Genomic DNA, 24,191 nt, shown 5'->3' with positions numbered 1-24,191 from the left:
GAAGTCAGGTGCAGCTGAAAAGTATGTTAGGGTGGTGCAGGACATGTATGAGGATAGTGAGATGGTGGTGAGGTGTGCAGTTGGAGTGACAAATGGTTTCAAGGTGAAGGTGGGTTACATCAGGGATCAGCTTAGAGCCCCTTCTTGTTTGCAATGGTGATGGACAGGTTGACAGATGAGGTCAGGCAGGAGGCTCCATGGACCATGATATTTGCACATGACATTGTAATCTGTGGTGAGAGTAGAGAGCAGGTGGAAGAGAATCTGGAGAGGTGGAGGTTTGCACTGGAGAGGAGAGGAACGAAGGTCAGTAGAGATAAGACGGAATACATGTGTGTGAATGAGAGGGAGGCAGGTTTAAAGATGAAGATGCACGGAGTAGAGGTCGTAAAGGTGGATGACTTCAAATATCTTGGGTCAACCATCCAGAGCAATGGACAGTGTAGAAAAGAGGTGAAGAAGAGGGTGCAGGCAGGATGGAGTGGGTGGAGACGGGTGTCAGGGCTGATGTGTGACAGAAGGATAGCAGCAAGAGTGAAAGGGAAGGTTTACAAGACAGTAGTGCGTCCTGATATGATGTATGGTCTGGAGACTGTGGCTCTGTCTAAAAGACAGGAGGCTGAGCTGGAGGTGGCGGAGATGAAGATGCTGAGATTTTCGTTGGGAGTGACAAGGATGGACAAGATTAGAAATGAGCAAATCAGAGGGACAGTGAAGGTGGAGCAGTTTGGAGATAAAGCCAGAGAGGCCAGGTTGAGATGGTTTGGACATGTGTTGAGGAAATGAAGAATGTTGGAGATGGAGCTGCCGGGTAGAAGGAGAAGAGGTAGACCTCAGAGGAGGTTTATGGATGTAGTGAAGGTGGACATGGAGATGGTTGGTGTAAAAGTAGAGGAGGCAGTCGATAGGGCAAGATGGAGGCAGATGATCCGCTGTGGCGACCCCTAAAGGGAGCAGCCGAAAGAAGAAGAAGAAGAAGAAGAAGAAGAAGAAGAAGAAGAAGTAGCAAGTTAGTGCAGGTATAGTACGTTCAGTGGTGTTTTTAAAAATAATATAGTAAGTGTAAGTATACATTTGTGTGTTAATAATGCATAATTACGTAAAATTATAAAATTTTTCCAGTTTACAACAGAAAAGCACACTAGGGCATTACTTAAATAATATTTGATTTAAATGTTGTTCCAAAGTTATCTACACCTAGTAGTATGTGTGACATAAAAGTACACTTAAATGCGTTATCTATTAAGTAAATACATATATTTGGTGATTTGCACTTAAGTTTATTTTAATTGCAGTATATCATAAAATAGCATGGAAGTGTATGCAATGTGCACAACAGTACATAAAGAAGCGCATTTATAATGTATTCCAAGTGTAATAACAATTTTGTTTAAAATCACATTTAAATCTACTTAAGTTAACTAGAGTTGTCTGGAAAAAAATCACGTAAAAGGACAACTTTATGCTTTTAAGGTATATTTAAACATAACTTAAATGCAGTCTAAATACACTTGTCATAGGTTCCAAAATAATGCATTTAGTATGTATTTAAGTATATATGAAGTATTAACACTAAAAGCCTGTACTTTTCAAATTAAGTAAAAACGTCCTTCACATGTGCTTGTAAAGGAAGTGGCGAGAGGAAGACGTCCTGTTCTGAGACACACAAACTGGATGTCTTTTAAAGCTCAGAGCATAAATTTCGTCTCCTCTGCAGACCAGGTTCTGCTCTGCCATGTTGAACATTATAAACTTTCGCTACATCTTTTAAGTCTGCTCTGTGAACATGACTAGACTATTCCGATTGAGGTGTTTACATGGACATATTCTGTTCCAATTGAGCTATTAGCCAGATTATTAATGGATTATTAGGCTGCGTGTAAACGTGGCTACTAAAATCTTAACATGCCAGAAAATCCTGAAAAAGAACAATAGATATAGTTTATTTCAACAGACTTGACTAGATTTGTATGTCTAACATGAATCAGTTAGCTTGAAAATTTCCAAAGCTTTTCACTATGAAACAAGAAAGAACGCATTTATTAAGATAATATAGCTAAACATCTGTAAATCTTAAAAGTATCATAGTAGAGAAGGTTAAAACTTTTCAGTTCTCTCAAAAACATTTATTATTCCATTTGAAGTATCTGAATAATCTAAATACAGTTACTGTAGACAAGGTTTCTAAAAGCTAGCTGATTGACTTTATACACACAAGATCTATTGGGCTTCTTTTTAAGATTTTCTGGTTAAAGTCTTCTTTTTTTGCAGTGTTCTACTGCTCAGTCATTGAAACAGTGGGGTAAAAGCACTAATAAGAAATCCGATCCGTCAGCTCCTCTCTAGTCACAGTAAAGCACTTTGATACAGTTTTGTGTGGTTGATCACTTCCTTTATTAAAGCCACTAAAACAGTTAAACTAGCGAGGAAGTGCAGCGGTGCAGTAGCGTTTCTACAGACAGGGACGCAGTAATTTAGTGAATTAGTCTTTTATAGATTAGAGATTTGGTGTGCTTTATAGATTAAAGATGTCTCAAATTGTTTCTGATGATCTGATCTGCCTCGAGGAGCTGGACAGAGGAGATAAAGTAGAGATGGTAGTGAATCTTTATGGGAGAGCAGACCTTGTAAGAAGTCAAGACCGTGGCACAGAGGACAAAAACACAAAGGGGATCTCACAAACACAAAAGGTAACAGGTAAGATAACAAATTCACCTTTATACACTTATGTATAGAAACAATATTGTTCATAGTGTAGTATTGTTGTACCGGTATTGGTGCAGCACAGCCAGCAGTTTAGGTAACACTTTAGAATATGGTTCCTTATTAACCTAAACTATGAGCAAACAAGTCATGAACTAATACAGTCATTATCACTCACAAATAATGGGTTATGCTTTGTTGCAAATGAATGAACATAAGAAGGAAGTGCTTGTTTCGGACATATTTGACTTCAAATAGAGCATATTTATAGAATGAACAGACACATTAACTAATATAACTAAGATCAACTTTTATAATAGCTAAGATTGGCTAATATAGAAACTAAGACTCTCTAGTGCAGTGACTAAGACTAACTTCTACAGTAGTAACTAAGATGAGCTAATATGGTAAGTAATATAGTATATTTTATATAATATATAAAATTAGTAGCAACCAGGAGAATATTATGAACAAATGTATTTATTAAATCATTAAGAAACACAATTAACGGCACAAACACTTCGGCACAATCCCCTTTCACTCCTCGCCCCTACCACTTAGCCCTTGTTTTGCACGTTCATATCTGGGGTAGGGTGTCCCAACTTTTATTGAGATAGAGGGTTAGAGCGAAGTTTTAAGGTTACATGTTTTTGTCAGAGGCACACTGCAAAACAGTGTTATGAGAAATAGAAAAACAGGCAAGGTGGCTGTGCAAGTGACCAAAGAAACCCACAAATGTGAGAATTTCCTCTGTCAAAAATGACAGTAACCACTGTTTCGTCTGAGGTTAATGCTGTTTCAGTGTATTATGGTCCTTTTCTTCATAGCAAGCATAAAAATCACTAGTATTATGGTGATGTCTCAGTAGCTAGCTAACCAAATTTCCCGTTCCACCTTAAATGGTCCCATTTATAGCAAGCTATAGAAATATTAGCATTCTACTAGCATTTTTTTACGCTAATGCTATGCTTTACATTAAGGGTACATGATCTGCCAGAGATGAAGGCATTTACTTATTAATAATTAATGATCAATGAGTCATTAATCAGGGACAAATAAGTAAGTTGTATATTAACAACCACAAGATTAAATTACTAACGCTTGTACTAATGAATGAATATGAAGGTAACAAAGGCTTTCTTCAGCGTCTGAATTCATCAGGAATTCATGCGTTAATTAAGCATACAAAAAGAAAGGTAGTGCACACTGGCGAAGTGCTAGAAGCTCGGTTAGTTTCATCCTATTCATGTAATTTATGATGGCCTATGTCATACTGTTACAACATAAACATAAACTGTTGTATGTTTAATAAACTGTAAACCAGTTAATTTACTGTAAATAGGCATTTGATTGCATTAAAACTGTGACATAAAAATTATCCTAATATATGACACCGTTATTATGAAAATTGGATACCACTTTTAGAAACTGAAAATCTTTTCCATTGTACATCTGTTATTATTTTTAAAAATGTGATCTATTTTTTAGTAATGGAAACACAGCATTTTGGAATGAAACTCGTTTCCACAGCAGAAAATCACAGCTTTTTTCTAAGAGAAGATTTAAAAATTTATTTAAAATAATTAGAGATGTATTTAAATCATCATTTGCAGATGCTGTTGTCTCTGAATTTATTGTAAAGCAGCTTAAATATTTGGTTTGGTGCTTTCTTCTTTGCAGTGAACCTTTTTAGTTTGAGTAGAAAGGTGTTTCTGTTTCTCACGGGCGTCGTGCGATTCTATTAATATGTGGCGTCAGGCCACATGGACTCTTATTCTGAAGGGCTGTGTGGACGTTGGCAGTGCTTCACAGGGCCTAGTAGTAAACAGACATCGAGAGAGCACGTTAACTGCGCATGGCCGAGCGCTGGCCAAGCGGGATATTCTACCTTTTTGTTTTTGAGTCTTTTTACGAGTTTTTCTGTAAAGCTGAGTCAAGGAATCTTGCGTGAGTTCTTTGGAAACTCTGCACGCTGCAATACGATTATCGTCATGTAGTTAAGTAGCAGTTCTGTCTGTATTGGGTCCTCTTCATTTTCCGTGTACTACACTGATATTCACGTGCTCTGGCACTGTGTATTGTCTAAAAATCATAAGATGATGATAAAATATTTTTTTATTCCTATGATTTTTTGTCAGTCACGTTTATATTGCACTTATAATTCATGACTGTGCTTGAGAGGGCAAAAGAAAGACTGCTATTTTTGAGCTTTTATTCAGTAATAAAGTATGACTGGTTCATCGCTTTACTTGGGCGGCACGGTGGCGTGGTGGGTAGCGGCCTGGGTTCGATTCCCCGGCCGGGCGACCAGGGTCCTCTCTGTGTGGAGTTTGCATGTTCTCCCCGTGTCTGCGTGGGTTTCCTCCGGGTTCTCCGGTTTCCTCCCACAGTCCAAAGACATGCAGGCAGGCCAATTGGACATGCTAAATTGCCCCTAGGTGTGAGTGACTGTCTGTGTCTGTCTGTCTGCCCTGCGATGGACTGGCGACCTGTCCAGGGTGTATCCTGCCTTCCGCCCGAAGACTGCTGGGATAGGCTCCAGCATTCCCCCGTGATCCTGACGGAGAAGCGGCTTAGAAAATGGATGGATGGATGGATGGTTCATCGCTTTACTTTAGGGGGCACAAACATGAATTCACCATGAAGAGTCAGAAATCATTGCTTTCTTTATAGTGAATTGAGAATCGACACTGCATAGTGTTGTGTTTTTCTCACTCTGACACACCTCAACCAGCACAATAGGAGCTTAATTAGCTGTTGAGTTCAATCAGGTGCACTAGATGAGGGAAAGCAAAGAAATGTGCATAGAATCAAGGATTCTTTTGACCCCAGGGTACAGGCACCACACTTTCCCTATCAATTATTATCGAAGTTCAGTGGTAACTGTAGGATAAACCATTCCCTCATGAGACACTGCATATCAGCATAGGAGCTAAAAATGTCATATTAATATACAGTAAGGTGTCCACTTGCGTAGATTGACAGAATAAACTTATGATTTAACATGAGATTCAGTTTCAGTCCTCATCTGTCCTCTTCCCTCCTCTCTCTTCTCTTCTTCTTCCGGCCCCACTGGGAAGAGCTGAAGAGTCTAATGGCTTGTGAGACACAGGATCTCCTGAATCGGTCGGTTGAGCAGCTCTGTGACAGCAACCTGCCATTAAACATACTTCTCTTGATAAATTTAATCGTTGAAGAAAACCTTCATTGCCTTCATGTTCATTCAGTAATTTAATCTTGTGGTTGTTCATATATGACTTATTCATTTGTTCCTGATTAATGCCTGATAAACGCCTTATTTACTGCCATATCATGTACCCTTTAAGTAAAGTGTTACCCAATATTGTAGCAGTCAGGAGTCATTAGCTTCAGGACTGGCTTAATATACAGACTAAATGAACAGATTCTCAGAAGTTGAGGGGAGACATATTTTTCTCGCTGTTTTTGTGGAGAGCTTGTGTGGGGAGCCGAGTGCTTCAGGTAGCCCAGCTTGAAAAAATCCAAATCAGAACAAGCATGTCAGGCTTCTCTTGATCAGTCTGGGGGTGTATTTTGATTAGAAACCTGACTAGAAATTTCTTAATTCCAGTACCATGTAAACGTGCTCATAAATGAATGATTAACAGACTTACTCGTGCTTCAAAAAGTGCTTCTTTATTTGTGTTTCGCCTGCACGTCTGTTTTTCTGCTCGGCTGCTGGAGCTCAGTTTGTCAGGCTATTAGTCAGGTACGCCTACCACAGAGATGCACTTTGTAGGTTTGCAAGTGTGCTGACTGTACTTGACTGATTTCTCAGCTCCCCTCTGCCCTGACTATTACAAGAAAAACACCACCACAAGACCAAATCTTCTGAAGCGCTGGAAAGTGACACAAAAAGTGCATGAAAAAAGATGAGCAGTAGTTCAGAGAGGATTCATAAAGCGAGAGATGTGAAAATGTTTCTGGGAACACAGTCACATGGTTTTGGCGAGAGTGACTCGTTCCTCCTTTATGTCCTCTGACAACAGTCATCCATGGCCTGTTCACATCAGCGACAAAATTTCACTAAACTTTAGTGATTATTTTACTTCCTACATGATTACAGCGAACCTGTGGTCAGTTTTTGTGATTGCTAGGGTCTGATTTTGAGAAAAACAGTCTTTCTGCACATTTGGCAGCTGTTGCGTTTGGAACAAGGAGGAGGGATGAAGTGAATGACACAAAACTTAAGCAGACATAACATTTTGTCCCCTGGGATTTGAATATGCATGAATCTTGGTATACCTTCTATGCAGTCTTTTTATAGTGTCTAAGTGTACATCAACAATTTGCAGCAACAGCAATTACGAGGAAGTTGTACTTAAGAAACTACAAACTTTTGTGTTGATGATTGTGATGGATATACATGTAATTGTTGGTTATGACTAAATCTTACATATCTCTATGTTTATTCCCTCTAGAGAGTTGCACAATAGGGAGTAGATTCTACAGACTGATGGCAGCGTGTCTGGGGCTACTTTGTGTTCTCCTGCTGACGGCCATTACACTGCTATGGATCAAGACATATTGGTTACAGAACAGTTACACCAACCTGACTTTGGAGAAAGACAGGTTACAGACCAATTACACTAACATGATTATAGAGAGAGACCAGTTACAGACCAATTTCACCAACCTTACTATAGACAGAGACCAATTATATTCTAGTTACACCAACCTGACTCTAGAGAAAGACCGTTTGACAACAGAGGGAGATAAACTCCAGAGAAAGCTTTCTGAAATTGGTAAGTGGTTTTGGCTGTACAGTCTGCCTTAATTGATTGATAATAGTATGTAAATGTTGTTTATATAGCACATTTATAGGAAAGTGCTCTATAATTAAGACACAAATTTGTCCCATCATTAGCTCTCCGCTTGCACTAGTGCCTTGGTGCAGCAACAGCAAAGGCCCAGCCTCCTTTTATTTTAGTAATAATTATAATTACAGTAATAATGATTGAGAGATGTTTATAGAATATTTACATATATGCAGAATATGTAGAAGATTGTAGAATATCTATTGTCCACACATGTGCAGATGAGAAGCACTGCAGTCTCAGATTCATGCTTTACTGAGCTTGAATAAAAACAAAAAGTGTCAGAAGTTTTGGACCTCCCTTCTTTGTAAATTACAGTTACATTTCTTGTACAAGCTGCAGCTGTCTAAATCAAAATGAGGTGATTAAGAGTGTAGACCCATTGATTTTTGGGGAAAGATGATCTTTGCTACTCGTGATACAGTGTGCAGAAAACAGTTATAATGAATGGCAAACTGATCCTGTTGAAGCACTAGACACTAGAGCTGCAGTAACACATGGAGTGCTCTGCTGAGCCACAAGGAATCTATGTGGACAGAGCAAGATCTCAATATTGGTGAATGGGCAGTTTGATGCAACATTAGGTCACAGGTGTATAATGGGAATGCTCAGTGTTTTTGTAGTGCCTGGATTGGTCTCTCCACTGGCTAGGAAGTCTCTGAAAGTCTTCAGTGGGCTAGAGAGACTGCAGAAACAGACAAGTGTCTTTGCCCTTAATGAAAAGGATGGAGATGAAAGAATGGAGGACTTAGGGGTCATTGCATTCATTGGAGAAGCTACAGAATGGTGCTTTGGCATGGCCAAATGATAAAATACACATTTCTGTTGACTTAGTCTGCTTCAATAAGAGAGAGAGGCATTCTACCAGCAGTGGATGAAACACTGGCCAAGCTGGCTGGATCAACAGTTTTTCTCCACACTCGATATTACTGCTCGAATTCTAGGAAATTACTCTGCATAGAGATTCACTAAACCTTCCCACTAAACCTTCCTGCACCTTTTGGGAGGTGTGGTTTTCAGTCATGTCATTAGTGCTGCCGTCACACAGTCAGATCCAGACAAGATTAAAAGTGATCTCAGAGATGGTAGTGCCCAAACATGGTACTGATGTCAAGTGACTCTTGGGCATGGTCCACTATGTTGGAAAAATCTCCCCCAACATTGCTGAACCAACAGGATCAGAGAACTGAACACACACATACACAAAGACTTTCTAAGCCGCTTCTCCCTCAGGGTCACGGGAGAGAACTGATCAGAGAACTCCTAAAAGCCGTTGATAACTAGATCTGAGCCGTGCACAATAAAAAGCTTTTGGAGAAGTGAAACTGGAACTGAGCTCCTCTATTGTCGTTGCACTGTGCTGCCTTGACAGAGGGATGAGAGTGTCTGCAGATGCATTATATGAACTAGAGAAGTCCTGTTTCAGCTCCAACCATCAGAAGAGTGGCAACCCCTTGCCTTTATATCATTGCCTTTATATTCCTACAGAACGTAGGAACACATAGATCAAGATGCCCTTGTGGTTGCTTTGGCCTGGGAATGATTCCAAAAAACCTTCTGTGATCTGTACTGATCATAAGGTGTTGATCAATCTTGTATGTTCAAGAGGCCTAGAAGACGTATTGTCATGCATATTGCAATTCAAACTATGGCTCCTGTACTTCTAAGTAAACTGCGTACCGCTGGTAAAAAAAAAAATCTGGTAAAAATCTGATCTCTGGCTCAATGGACATCCCCAGCGCCATAACATGGGAATTTCTCCCAAAACTCTTATTCTTAATTCTAAAATAGATACTGCACTAGTAATAGACTATGACTACTAATATGACTAATAGACTACTAATATGCTGAAAAGACTGTAGGCTAATGTGTGAAACATTAGCGTGGCAGAAACACTTTTAACATCACATGCACCCTGGACTAAACCAAGGATTTTGATTTCAGTTCAAATCTGTTATGTCCCTGATGTCTATAGAAAAAGCAAACCAGAAGGGATGGCTGTATTTCAACTCCAGTATTTATTACATCACTACTGAGAAGAAGAACTGGAGGGAGAGCAAAGAGGACTGCAGAAAGAGAGGAGCAAACCTGGTGATCATAAACAGCAGAATGGAACAGGTGAGAGAGAGAGAGAGAGAGAGAGAGATGGTTGCTTTTATTTCATGATTCAAACAGGTTACCACTTTTGCAGACTAGCACATCTCTTTTTAGCTTTCTTTCTGCATTTTTATTGGAAAAATGTGCTAAATCTTGTGCACATGATCAGGTGTGTGTAAGTGTACTGAATGTGTGAGTGAGAGTATGTAAGCAGTTGTCACACTTCAACAGGACTTTATTGAGATGTTGAGACGAGGTCAGTGGGCTTGGATTGGTCTGACTGACAGCGCCTCAGAGGGGGTCTGGAAATGGGTGGATGGCTCAGCACTGACCACTGGGTAAGGGACCACTAGACTGAGCTCTGGTCATGATGCAGTTACTGACTTTAACTCCTCACTACTCTGACAAAAAACATAATGGATACTGTGATTTGTCTCTTTCAGGTTTTGGAAAGCTGATGAACCCAATAGTAGAACAGGAGATGAAGACTGCGTCATAACTGGCTATGTGTCTGATCCTGTAAAGAACTGGGCTGATTACAGCTGTAAGGATGACTTTGTTTGGATCTGTGAGATGAGAATATTTAGCTGAATTGCTGCACATGACTCATTACCAACATACTGTTTTTTGAACTTGCCTTCTTTTCATTAAGATTTGACCTGTTTGCTGGTGATATCTGTTTATCTCCTGATACTAATTGTTAAGATTCACAGAGACAGACACAGACTTAATGAACCGAATGGTGATAACCTTATGTGAGTTTTCCTTGGTCATGGTAGAGATAGGCACCAACCAGTGTCTATCTAGCAAGCATGAGCAGCTATTAACAAGATAGCCAGCATCATATATTAAAACAGCAGTCTACACAAATATCTTAAACTACATTAACAGCTGACATACACTATATTCCCAAAAGTATTCGCTCGTCTGCCTTCACACACATATGAACTTGAGTGACATCCCATTTCTAATCCATAGGGTTTAATATGATGTCGGCCCACCCTTTATAGCTGTAACAACTTTAACTCTTCTGGGAAGGCTTTCCACAGGGTTTAGGAGTGTGTTTATGGGAATAGTTGACCGTTTTTCCAGAAGTGCATTTGTGAGGTCAGACACTGTTGGACGAGAAGGCCTGGCTCGCAGTCTCCACTCTAATTCATTCCGAAGGTGTTCTATGGGACCTTGCTTTGAGCACTGGTTCTCACAAAGTTGGGAGCATGAAATTGTCCAAAATCTCTTGGTCTGTTAAAGCATTAAGAGTTCCTTTCACTGGAACTAGGGGCTGAGCCCAACTCCTGAAAAACAACCCCAGACCATAATCCCCTCTCCACCAAACTTTACGATTAGCACGATCTGCAGTCAGACAAGTACCGTCCTTCTGGCAACCACCAAACCCAGACTCATCCATTAGATTGCCCGACGGAGAAGCGCGATTCATCACTCCAGAGAACACGTCTCCACTGCTCTAGAGTCCAGTGGTGGTGCTTTACACCACTGCATACCACGCTTTGCATTGCACTTGGTGATGAAAGGCTTGGATGCAGCTGCTCAGCCATGGAAACCCATTCCATGCAGCTCTCTATGCTGTTCTTGAGCTGATCTGAAGGCCACATGAAGTTTGGAGGTCTGTAGTGATTGACACTGCAGAAAGTTGGCGACCTATGCGCACTATGCCCCTCAGCACCCACTGACCCTGCTCTGTCATTTTACATGGTCTACCACTTCGTGGCTGAGTTGCTGTCGTTCCCAATCGCTTCCACTTTGTTATAATACCACTGACAGTTGACTGTGGAATATTTAATGGTGAGGAAATTTCACGACTGGACTTGTTGTTGCACAGGTGGCATCCTATTACAGTACAACGCTGGAATTCACTGAGCTCCTGAGAGTGACCCATTCTTTCACTAATGTTTGTAGAAGCAGTCTGCAGGCCTAGGTGCTTAGTTTTATACACCTGTGGCCATGGAAGTGATTGGAACACCTGAAGTCAATGATTTGGATGGGTGACGGAAAACTTTTGGCAATATAGTGTACTTGAAGATGGGACCAATGCAGGAAAACAATTCATATGTTTACTCTCCACAGCATTCTGACTTGTGATTGAGTGGTCATTTCAAGCTTGATTGACCAACTGGTAAATCTGTATGTGTGGAATGCTGACGTTTTATTTGATAATGGTCATAAATGAAAAAAGTAGTTTTTTTTTTTTAATATTTGTTTTTCTGTGTCATTTTCATTGAACTTACCATGTTTCACTGTAATCATCTTCTCACCTATTCTCTAAATTCCATGCTGTTTCAGTGTCACATATGGGACATATTGCTGCTCTGCTGTAAAAGTTAACAACTTAACAGCCTGTGTAAAAGTTAACAAGAGTGACAAAAGAAAAATCAAGATGTGAATCAGTACTAAGACCAAAATCATTTTCACGCATGATTTTAAGAATGAAACATCTGTTTAATTATTTATGTATCAACACCTCTTCCTTGCAAAGGCCCTGAGGCACCTGCTATCTGAATTTCTCTATAGGCAAGGTTGTAATTGTTGCAGTTAATACGATTCTCTCTATTACTAAGCACTACGTCTACCAGCCATACACAGTATGTTACATATGTAGTATTTCACTTCTGCTGCTGATGTTATTCCCTCTTGGCTATTTGAAGAAGAAAGTTGGTCATGATGTTTTGACTATCAAATGCAAGTATAGTCTCTGGTACTGTAACTGCATGTTCTAAGCATGTGTGGTTCATCTGTTCTTAATAAAATTGAGAAGTACTGAGTAACTTCTGACGTTTTTCAGTTTTTACATTTTTTCCAAGGAGTTGTTTTTTTCCTCAACTTGCATCTTTTTAAATGCAAACAAATGCATCCCTCCAGTGGTGTGTTACCAATGATACATTACTTTTGGAATATAGGGGAGGGTATTATAAATTGACTGACAGGAGGGTCAGTGTAAACACAGACAAATTCTCCAATCTGTAGTGCACATTTCCAAATAGGGTTTCGGAGGCACATAATACACACATGCTGATGGCAAACCGCTGTGTTTATCATGTTCTACATATTTTACAAGTTATTTATAAGTAATAAAAGAAACTGACGAAATTGACTAATGCAGCTTTAAGTACATTCATTATTAAACCAGTGTACAAAGGGAAAAAAACTTTCCTCATTGGGTTTTCCATCAACCTCTTTTCTGTGAATTCTGGAAATTATTAATTAAAAATAGCTGCATGGAAAAGCTAGACGTCTGAATGTTCCAAAGAAGTTTTTTGCTCTTGGACGAGGTAGAAAAGTTAGTTTGTCAATAAAAGTGAAATGAAAGTGAAATTTGATTTTTCACATGTTTCAAGTGTTGATGTAGCAGGAACAAAAATCACTGCCCACTCTGTTCTGTCCGGTGTCTCTAACTGTTACAACTGCAGACACGTATATCTGGTAGAGGACTGTCAAAACTGATCTACCGGGAGCCACTTTACACCCCATGAGCAGTGAGCGAGACTCTAAGGTACATTGCATTATCCACTCAGTTGTGCCAAAATATCGTTGCTATCCATCCATCCATCCATTTTCTAAGCTGCTTCTCCGTCAGGGTCGCGGGGGGGATGCTGGAGCCTATCCCAGCAGTCTTCGGGCGGAAGGCAGTATACACCCTGGACAGGTCGCCAGTCCATCGCAGGGCATCGTTGCTGTCCAATGAAAAATATTTCAATTTTTTTGCGATTTTCACTTTTTTATGGCATTTGAGCACCGCAGCCATTCTTCATGCTCACCCACACGCACATATTTTCTAAACCACTTATCCTTCTGGGTCGCAGGGGGTGCTGGAGCCTTTCCTAGATGTCATTGGGCAGAAGGCAAGATCCATTCTTTACATTGCGTGAAAATTTCATGAACAACAGACCAATAAAAATGCACCAGAAAAAACTCTTTCCATTGACACATTAAAAGTGAACGTTTTTGCCTCCTGCTGTAAAGTTACTATTTTGGAGATATGTTTCTCTTTGGGAAGTGACGGTATGCTGGTTGTGCATGTGCACAAAATGTTCTTAAAACTCATTGCTAATATGCATAAGCACTGGCATAGCATGGGACAAACATTAGGTGATGGAATATACCTATTGCAATGAGTTGTTTTTGTGTTTGTGGCTCTTAGTAGGTGTTACATCTAAACGATTCTCCAAGAAAGCAATACCATTGCTTCTTTAATTGTTTACATGTAACGTTCACTGAGACACATAATGGGTTATATTTTTAAAAAGTTCTGTTCGATTTTTTATGTAATGACAATGTCAAACTTTTCAGCATCACTTACAGCATTTTCTTTCCTATGAAACTGCAGAGTCGAATAGGAGCAAAACAAGAGTATGAAAAGGGAAGTAGACGCTTATGTGAAACAAATCTGTTACTTCATCCTCAAGCATCTGGACTTTGTGAATAACACATACATACACACACTTCACTATATACACAGTCCCTCACACTCTTAATGAATGGTTGTTTGGTGTTATATGCGGCCCTTTTGACTATTTATTTGATTTGATTATATAATCAGCATTTGATTATTATGTAAACAGTATTTATATATACAGAATTACCATAAGGGACAACTACCTTGTCTTTACCCTCACTGTTCATTACATTCATTTACCTTATAAGACCATATTGATGTACAATTACAGACTGTAGCCTGTTGCAGAACAGTTCCCCTCTACCTCATTTATCATTGGTCAGCTTCTGACCACAGAACCGCTATGATGCAGGTCCTGCAGCTTTCTTACATATTTGTACAGTTTATTTCCTCCAAAACTGCAGAAAAACCATAGTCTAAAAACAGCAAACAGGAATAAGAAAGAGGAAACGGGCATTTCTCGAGAAAGAAATCTGTCAGAGATATACATTACCAGCTGTACTTCTTGACTTTATCCATACTTAGGACACATTTGAAGATTGTATACATGAAATATTGCACCCCATACTGAATGACTTGAGGAATGATGGTAGCAGAGTACTGGACACAGAAAAAAAATAAAACTTGAATTGAACTTGAAGATTTTTTTTTTTTGGAGTGTGCCACGTTATCATGCATCTGAAGATAACTATTTTTTTAGGACAGTTTTGGGAACCTATTCAAAACACACACACACACACACACACACACACACACACACACACACACACACACACACACACGTATACACTCTCACACACACACACACACTACTGTAATAAAGCAGTGCTTTATTTGCTTTTATTTTATGCTTATAAGCTTGTCAGAATGTCATCTTCTAATCAAGGTCTTTTTTCCTTTTTTATAAAATGTTTCAGCTTTTTTTTTTTTTTTTGCTCACTGTGATACACAATCCACTGTCGGTATAGTAAGCACTCTACAAAAATCTTAAAACACAGTATAGAAGTATAACCAAACTGAAATGATCTGTGATTATTTAATTACTTATTTTTCACAATGAAAAGACAAAACAAATGCCTGTTTAATATTAGTACCACTCTGGCTTTGTAATATACACAACTAAGGTGATTTGTTTCAAATAACAACCAACATAAGAAGATGCACATAGCATAAGATATCGTTACATAGGCACAGTCGTGGGCTGGAGGTTAGGGATCTGGCCCTGTGACCAGAAGGTTGCTGGTTCGATCCCCAAGGCTGACAGTCCATGACTGAGGTGTCCTTGAGCAAGACACCTAACCCCCAACCGCTCCGGGCAAGTGTGCTCACTGCCCCCTAGTGTGTGTGTTCACTAGTGTGCATGTGGTGTTTCACTTCATGGATGGGTTAAATGTGGAGGTGGAATTTCCCCGTTTGTGGGATCAAAGTATCACTTAAATCATTACCACAGTAATAAATTGTTTAATGAAAGAATACAACAGCCCAGCAATACACTACATCACCCCCCCACACATACAAAAACAAAACAAAATCATGTTATTGAACAATTCCATGCAGTGTCTTCTAGAGGGAAAACTCAGTGGAATACTCTAGACTAGGAGTTTTTAACCTTTTTCAGAGTGCGGCCACTTTTATAGGGTTAAAAATATCCCCCCTTTCCCTCCCCCATGCCCCACACACTAGTAAACACAAGAATATGAAATAAGCCATGTTTTTGAGTATATAAAGGCTGTATGATCATTACTTATCGGATCATTTACTCCATCACTGTTTTACAGCCTTTTTTCACAGATCCACTTTCTTTCATCAGAGCACTGCCCATCATTCCATTGCTTAGTATCTGAGTAAAACTCAACACAGTCTTCACCATCAAGATCATTTGGTTCTCCACCACTCCAGTACCTAAAAACCAGAGAATTAAAAACAGCCTCTGATCAGTAAGTTAATTCTCATTTCCACACTTGTACCTCAACCTTCTGAGCTCAGTAAGATACAGACCAGTTTTTGGCCTCAAAGTCTGTGTGCATGTACCAGGCTGGATACATGGCTGGATTTCTTAATGAGATAATGATTCCAAACACATATAAAAATCCACACAGAAATTTTGTAGGGGCACAAAATCAAAGCTTTCAATGGTCCTGTCAGTCAGATTTGAACTCAAATGAAAAGCTGTAATGTGTATTCAAAAAGTTAGAAATGTTCTGCATTTTCACATTTCCATGTTTTTTACGTTGCTTCTGCTAAAGCAACAATAAGGACAATGGCCAAATCGAGCTTGTACAATGTACCCAAGTGTTCGAGCTCATAGTGAAAACAACCATACATCAGTTCTGATAGCTTCTTAGCTGGTGATTTGCTGTGTTTTTACTATTAGTTTTGACGAAGGAATACATTTTGTCATATTGAGGAAAAGGACCTTTGTGGCAGCATTTCTCTGCTGCTGGCTAACATCATGTTGAAGGCAGTTTGTGCTTTTCAGGTGGTGCTACAGCCGCTTTCAGTGGAACAGTTTCCATTCCTCCTCACAGGACGTTGGCATTGGATGGAGCAGGTGCTCAGCAATGAGTAGATGTTTGTTCACTAGAGCAGTGGTTGGGGAAAAAAGTCGTACTGTGTTCATGTTTACCTTTTTTCAGCTAGTTTATAACTAACAAGATGTTTCAACATGGCTCATCTAGCTTTCTGGTTATTTTCACATGCACATCGTATAGACTCTGTAGCCATTAGCTGATGTTGTCGTACTTAGACAGCTGTGAAGGAATTCTCCCACGAGGAATTTCTATCCTTTTTTCAGCTTGGACTCCCATATCGTTGAATTTCAATCTTGGCAACTATGGCAAAGATAAAGTGACGTATCTTTCCATGCTATGCTGAAGAGGAATGCCAGCATTTCTGAGGGTAACAACTATCTGTAAGGCAATTGGTGAATTTTTTGTACACGCTATTCAAACTTCCGTTTCTTCTTAAAAGGGTCGATATGAGATTGCATAACAAAATGGCTACATGGCAGGAGCCAATAATTCTGGTATTGACAAACAGAATATGGTATAATTATGTCTCCTAACTAAATGTATCTGGAGCAGTGATGACTTCACCACTGTTTAATACCTGTGTATTAGGCATGTTTACAACAGATGTATGGATGGTAAACGTTTTAATTTCAGCTGAAATATCTCTAAGTATCCTGCCAGCTGCCTGATGACTGCTAGGACAGGCTCCAGCACCCCCCCACGACCCTGAGGGAGAAGTGGCTTAGAAAATGTGTGTGTGTGTGTGTGTGTGTGTGTGCGTCTCTTTAAGAGGTGCAGTCTTCACCACATGTAATTTAATGAACACGTAATATCAGTTTCTGTGATATCAGTGGTCAGAGCCGAGCCATCCACCCATTTCTAGACCCCCTCTGTGGCACTGTCAGTCAGACCAATCCAGACGTCACCACTGCTTATAATATTGGTGATGAAATCCTGGAAACACAGTATTAGAATATGCAGAATTAAGTAGTAAATTTGTCCTGCAGCTGTTTTTCATTCAAAAATAGGTTGGTATAACTGGTCTGTAACTGGTCTCTCTCTACAGTCAGGGTGGTGTAACTGGCCTGTAACATATATCTATAGTCAGGGTGGTGTAACTGGCCTGTAACAGGTCTCTCTCTGTAGTGTGCTTGATTCACAGCAGTGCGATGACAGTCAGCAGGACGACACACAGCAGCCCCAGAAACACTGCAACAAATCTGTAGAATCTGCTCTCTGCAGTGCGATGCCCTGAAGCTAAAGAGAAATGCGGCATTTTCAGACCTTTGAGATGTAATAGCTGTTCAGACAACAACAATGATTTTTTTTTAGTTCTAAGGTATCTTCAATGAGAGATAATCACCTCTGAAAAGTCAAAACTAGTAGATTCTATTGCGTTCCATCAAGGTTCTATTTAATAATAAGGGGGCAACAGGCCCACATTGACACATTAGCTAGCAAGCTAACAACAGAGGTCTGTATGATGCTGATGGCTGGTAACATAGTTGTACATTTATAGATGCTGATTCTGATTCAGCATGGCACGTCAATGGCGGCATGCTCAACACCACTGCTTTGCTACATTGAGTACAGTTACAGAGCGACAAGATAGCATCCAAAACAATTATTTTAAGAATATAGCACTCAAAGTCTCATAGGATTATAAAAAAAGGAACGCATTGTGATGAACACGTATGTTTGTGTGATGTCTATGTATATAGGTATGGCCACGTGGTTGTCATTACTTGATGTGAACTGTAGTTATACTATTTTATTTACACTGTGTTAATGTTGAGTAAATGTGCATTATGACACGAATGTCACCAGCGAAGCAAAGGACCTTATCTCCCAGAATACACAGGGAGATCAGCTGACTGCTGGTCTCCACACACGCTCTCAGCTATCAGCGTTCAAGATCGACTGAGTTCTAATGTGCAGCACCTGTATCTATGATCACATCTCCTCACCAGTTTAGCTTATAAGCCTGGGCTTTATCAGTAGTTAGTTGTGGTGTATTGTTTCATCTGCAAACTACTGAGCGTTCTTTCTATTGTGTTGATTACCATGTGTGACTTGTATTCTCGTTTCCCTGATTCTGATTTGCCCATTGGATTGTTTGCCCTGGATCTCTGTTTATGTGCCTCGACCTTTTTGCCTGTTTTTGATGATGATTTTGGATTTTGACTTCAACATTAAAGCTTGCTTGTATTCCTTTATCCGCGACCGTCTCAGTTCTGTCATAATCATTACACATTGAAAGTCTAGCCATCCTGAAAACATCATGGAATATTTACATTAAATTGGGGCTTCTGTTGTAATTTTATGTGCATGAAGATTAAAAATGATTTACATATTAATGGGTTTGCTGATGTATGTGACACTAAAGTGTTTTTAATGGTAGGTGACCAGCTGAACCAGCACTAGACTAGACCGGCATAAACCAGCTTAGAGAGCAGCTAAAATTAGTCCTTTTCTCAAATTTGACTGGCTCTTAAACAGATGTCCAGTGAGTTCCTAGGAAAGCTAAGTCAATGGCAAAACCTATGAGTCTGTTAATTAGTATTCCCGTGTCCAGGGGTGCCTGATTTCGAGTGAAAGGGGGGTACGCTAACACATGTTGACTGTCAAACATTAATTAAGTCAAATAATTTGTAACAATTTTTAACATGGTGGAACTGTCCAGTTGCAAATAGTGATAATCTTTCAACATCGTCAGTCAGAATGTCAAAGAGGTTCTATATAGAACCATCTACAGCACATTCTCCATCAATCTGTAAAACCCTTTCTTAATGCAAAGAATCCTTTAATCATTCAAAGGGTTCTTTGAGTGTTCATGGTTATAGAAGCATTTCTTTTTTACAAAAGAACCCTTGAGGAACTATCTTTTTCAAGGGTGTCAGTCAGAAACTGGAAACAGTGCACATATATGGTAGGTGTTTCTGTTAAAATGGCCAATGAGAGTAGATACAATGTAGGATTACCTAATAAACTGGAAACCCATTCTCTGTCCCATACAGTACAATACTAAAACATAGTCAGCTGCACTGAAATGGAGCTGCTTGACAGAATAATACTGTGTGTAAAGAATAAGTATAGAAGCGAATTTGTTATTTCTACCTGCTTGTTGTATTTGTAAGGTCCTCTTTCTCTATTTTCACTTCATCTCTGAAGGACATTGGATTACTGAAGTCTGTAGGAACTCTACAGTGCTGTGCTTGACTTATATGGTCAGTGTTAAGTGTTGTAGTGGTTTTAACTTAGGAAGTGCCCGAATTTTTGCTCACTGCCCCCCAGTGTGTGTTCACAAGTGTGTATGTGGTGTTTCACTCCACAGAGGGGTCAAAATGCAGAGGTCAAATTTCCCCGTTGTGGAAGTAATAGAGGTCATTTAACATAAATGTTTGTAAATATGTGTTCTGACCGACCACTTCCTTAAGTAGACCTCTTTGTTTCTACACTCATTTTCCATTTTATCAGCTCCACTTACCACATAAGTGCACCCTGTGGTTCCACAACATACTACAGACTTGGAATGATGTCCAGTCCCCACCCCCATTTACCTTTGTTTTAATTTCTATTAGAAAGTGTTACCACGCATGGAGATTTCTATAATCTTTAATAAATGTGAAATATAGATAAACATTTATACCCATGCCAAGTGTTCATTTATAGTATATAAAGTTTGTTTTATAGTACAGGGCGATTCAAAAAAGATTAATCTGAATTCAATATGCCAAATTTTTACAACCCTGTGGTGTCTAGGAACCAATCACAAATGGTCACGATTGGCTCCTCCCACTCCATGTGCCTTTTTGTTTTGGTTTAAGTCCTGCCCCCTGTTTGGTTACTCCGCCCCTGATTGTTACCCTTTGTTACTTAAGCCCTATGTTTGCACTTTGTTTTTGCTGGTCTTTTTATCGGTCTTTGTCCTTGCCTTGTATGCTGTATTGGTCTATGTTTGTGTGCTTGAGTCTGTTTATAGTTTGTTTGTCATGTATGAACCCTGATCTGTCCGTATTGGCTCCTTGACTCTGGACCCTTACTAGTAAGCTTACTAGTAAGCGACTTACTGGCTTGTGGTTGTACCGTTGGGACGAAACTCCGGCTGTTTCCATGCAGCCCGAGTTACCCGCGTCCCAACGCCGCCCTGCCAGTGAGAGTGAATCCCCTGGCGTTGAGGGAACAAAAGCGTCTCGCCGGTCTCGTAAGAAGGCAAAGGACCTTCCCACCTTGTGTTTTGCCGACGAGAGCTCAGGTAAGCGCCTTGGGTCTGCCCGTCTTGAGCGCCACTGCAGGGAGGAGCGACCTGCAGTGCAAGACGTGGTCAGATAGACAGAGCATTCAGATAACCCGTTCTATGGTACTCGGCTCGTTCGCAAGCGCCACTGCGAGCTGCCTATCGCTCGAGTGAGCCTTGGGAACGGCCGAGTGGGTCCTGTATCTGTGTGTTCCTCCAGGGTGGAGTCGCTGTCCCTAGCCGGAGCTTCTGATCCCGTGGCCGCGACCCGTGGCATTCCTGATCCAGTGGCCGCGCCCCGCGGCAAGCCTGCGCCTCTGGACCCGCCGCCGGTTGCCGCGCCTCCGGACCCGCTGCCTGCCCCAGTGGACTTCACAGCCCCTTTGTTCCTGCCCATCCCAACCTCGCCTGTGTCCGTTCCCCGTGGTCTTTCTGTTCCTGTGTTTTTGCCTTCTGCTGTCCCTGGTGTTGTCTTGTTCCCTGCTGTTGTGTCTGTGTCGGTTCCTGTTCCTGTCGTTGTTCCTGTTTCTCCTTTTGTTTCTGTTCCCGTTTCTGTGCCTGTTTCCGTTCCTGTGTCTGTCTTGGTGCCTGTTCCTCTGTCTTTTGCGTGGTCTGTCATTCGTTCTTGTTTCCCTCGTCCTGTGTCTCCGGTCATCTCTCGTTCGGCGTCGTTTTGTGTTGTGCCTTTTTGTCCTCATTTTGTTTCGTCTGTTTCTGTGTCTCTTCCTGTTGCCCGTTCTCCGTCTGTCTCGTTCTGTTTCTGCCTCTGTGCCCGTTTCTGCCTCTGTGCCCGTTTCTGCCTCTGCTCTGGGTTCTGTGTCTGTGCATGTCCTTGTTTAGTTTGGTTCTGTCTTTGTTTTTGGGTTTTGCTTTCTTGTCTGTTTGTTTTTTGTTCTGTTGGGCACGCCCAGGTGTGCGTGCCTTGGGGGGGTACTGTCACGATTGGCTCCTCCTACTCCATGTGCATTTGTTTTGGTTTTGTTACTCCGCCCTTGATTGTGTTCACCTGTCCCTCATTGTCACGTGTATTTAAGCCCTGTGTTTGCCCCTTGTTTTTGCCAGTCTTTGTATGAATGTATTGGTCTGTTTGTTTGCTTGAGTCTGTTTATAGTTTGTCATGTCTGAATCCCGATCTGTGCGTATTGGCTCTTTGACTCTGGACCGTCTTGACTATGACCCTGGATTTGCCCATAATAAATCTCGCTTATCTCAGCGTATGCGTCTGCCTCCTCACTCCCCGTTACACACATTAATTGTAAGAGGGGGTCACAGGGTTTCTGACTGTCACCAGAAGATTTAATCTGTGAGGAGATGTGACCCCTGAGCAGAAAGTGTTTTGCGTTCTCCACTTCCATGAAAGTAAGTTTGTCATAACTGTGCAACGTGAATTTTGTCGGCAGTGAACCTCCAACAGCTCAGAGCGTTCATATTTGGTTTCACAACACTGGATGATCTCCGAAATCGCATTGAAAGAGCCGTGAGTGCAGAGACATCGGAAATGCTCAATGGAACATGCGATGAATTTGATTACGGCAATTGATGTTGTTCATACAGCTGGAGGAGGTTCATACTGAGCATTTGTAAAATTACATTAAAGTTTATGCTCGCGTAAACCATTTACAATTTACTGCATTGTTCTGTAATGATTTACAGGTGAAACGAATCAGCTTCTGTATCTTTCCAAATAGTTCTGGTCATTTCTACCATGTTCTAGGGAATTCTAATCATAATAATCATCTAATCAGCCATAATTTGAGAACAGCTGATGCAGTAGTTCTCTAGTCAGTTAATATTCAATTGCAAGTCATGGCTAAACTCAAGGAGCTTAGTGAGGACCTTCTGTTGCACCTTGAGGCTGCTAACAAGACGCAAACACAGCACAAGGCTGGTCTTCATGGATGTTGACCAAGGAGGACTGCACTTCTATAAGAAAGCACAGAAAAGCTCGCATAGCATTTGCAAAAGCTTAGCACCTTAGCAAATAAGAAAGCTGCTGGTCATCTGTTCTGTGGGTAGATAAGATGAAAATGGAATTGTTTGGTCACAGAGACATGGCTTCCGACCACTATCCTCACATTCAAGCATGGTGGTGGGAATGTTATGCTTTAAGGATGTTTTTCAGCCCATGGGTCAGGCAACTGTCAAAGTAAACGGCATCATGAGAAAAGAGGACTGCATTAATATTCTGGAGGAAACACCAGGCAGTCTGCAGAAAAACTCGGCCTTTGGCAGCATTGGACCTTCCAACCAGGCAATGATCTGAAACATACATACAGCTAAAGTGGTCAAGAAAACATTAAGATTTTGGAGTGGTCCAGTCCTGAATCCCACTGAGAATCAGTGGAAAGAAATAAAGACTGTAATGGCAAGGATGCCTTCCAACCTCAAAGACCTGGAGATCATCACAAAAGATGGGGTCCAGAATCCCAGTGAAGACACGCAAAAAGTTGTTATAAGAATTATCTGATGGCTTATATGGCAAATAAAGGCTTTATAGATAATTTTAGACATGGCGTATTTTGCAGACATTAATAAACAAACAGAAATAGTTACAAAATAGTAACATTGTTTTGCTGTGCTGTTTAATTAGTGTCATATTTCGTCTGCTGTATCTACTGTATATTCTACACTTGTTTACCACCGCCAAGATCTGGTCCTTATGCAGTCTTGTGTCGTGTGCTGATATTGTGTGTTGCACTATGGGGTCTGAAGAACATACATTTCATTCCAAGTTATGTGGAGGAACAACAATAAAGACCACTTGACAGAGCTTAAAGTGCATGCTGTTTGCATGCCCTTTTTTCCTAATGCCCCAGCCTCTAAAATGTCTCTGTACATGTCTGAATAGTAAACAAGCAAACATCAGTCATATCATTAGTTTGAAACAGCACACCTTCAGGAGAACAGGCAAAAACAATGCAACTGGATTAGTTAAAAATACACTTTATGTAGGTTAAGCATTAATGAGAACAGACAGTGAATGTGAGAGAGAGAGAGAGAGAGAGAGAGAGAGAGAGAAGAAGAAGAAGTTGAAACCACACACCTATGGCTTACAACCTAAATACTCTCAGCTTAAACACATCCTGTGGGGTTTTTAACTGGGTCACTGATAGTCACACAGAGAAGAATGACCATACATGCTGTTAAAGCCTAAGACTCAGATGCAGGACACCAAAACAAACAAACAAAAAACCTCACACAGAGATATTGAATATTTAGCCAAGTATAGTATATTATTGTACCAGCTGAGTGTTTATATACGTCCTTTTTCTTTTTTTTTGTAAATGTATTCCCCAAGCATGAAACTAAATAAATAAACAATGAAATAAACATGTAGAACCAGTTATCAGCAAAGTGCTACATGAGACATTTATGGCAAAATTGTGGATGCCAAAATG

At 40.5% G+C, this 24,191-nt stretch overlaps 1 protein-coding gene across 1 annotated transcript; it reads left to right on the top strand.

Annotated features, from left to right (window-relative positions):
* Nucleotides 1–2,432: 2,432 nt before the first annotated feature.
* Nucleotides 2,433–10,641, top strand: LOC108410679 (C-type lectin domain family 4 member M-like). The gene is made up of 5 exons (XM_017681881.2): nt 2,433–2,697; nt 7,143–7,466; nt 9,514–9,656; nt 9,867–9,973; nt 10,079–10,641. The coding sequence occupies exons 1-5, from the start codon at nt 2,529–2,531 to the stop codon at nt 10,224–10,226; spliced, it is 891 nt and encodes a 296-aa protein (XP_017537370.1). The 5' UTR covers nt 2,433–2,528; the 3' UTR covers nt 10,227–10,641.
* Nucleotides 10,642–24,191: the final 13,550 nt, after the last annotated feature.

The sequence above is a fragment of the Pygocentrus nattereri genome, chromosome 22 (assembly GCF_015220715.1).
Source record: "Pygocentrus nattereri isolate fPygNat1 chromosome 22, fPygNat1.pri, whole genome shotgun sequence".
NCBI classification, from domain to species: Eukaryota; Metazoa; Chordata; class Actinopteri; order Characiformes; family Serrasalmidae; genus Pygocentrus; species Pygocentrus nattereri.
The sequence above is the reverse complement of the archived record's forward strand: the minus strand, read 5'-3'. Positions and strand labels throughout refer to the sequence as shown.

Bases quoted from the DNA above. Each gene is read 5' to 3' on its own strand.
- LOC108410679 (XM_017681881.2), top strand. From the start codon at position 2,529: ATGTCTCAAATTGTTTCTGATGATCTGATCTGCCTCGAGGAGCTGGAC. The intron at 2,698-7,142 runs GTAAGATAACAA...TATTCCCTCTAG, and splicing joins ACAAACACAAAAGGTAACAG to AGAGTTGCACAATAGGGAGT. The intron at 9,974-10,078 runs GTAAGGGACCAC...TGTCTCTTTCAG, and splicing joins GGCTCAGCACTGACCACTGG to GTTTTGGAAAGCTGATGAAC.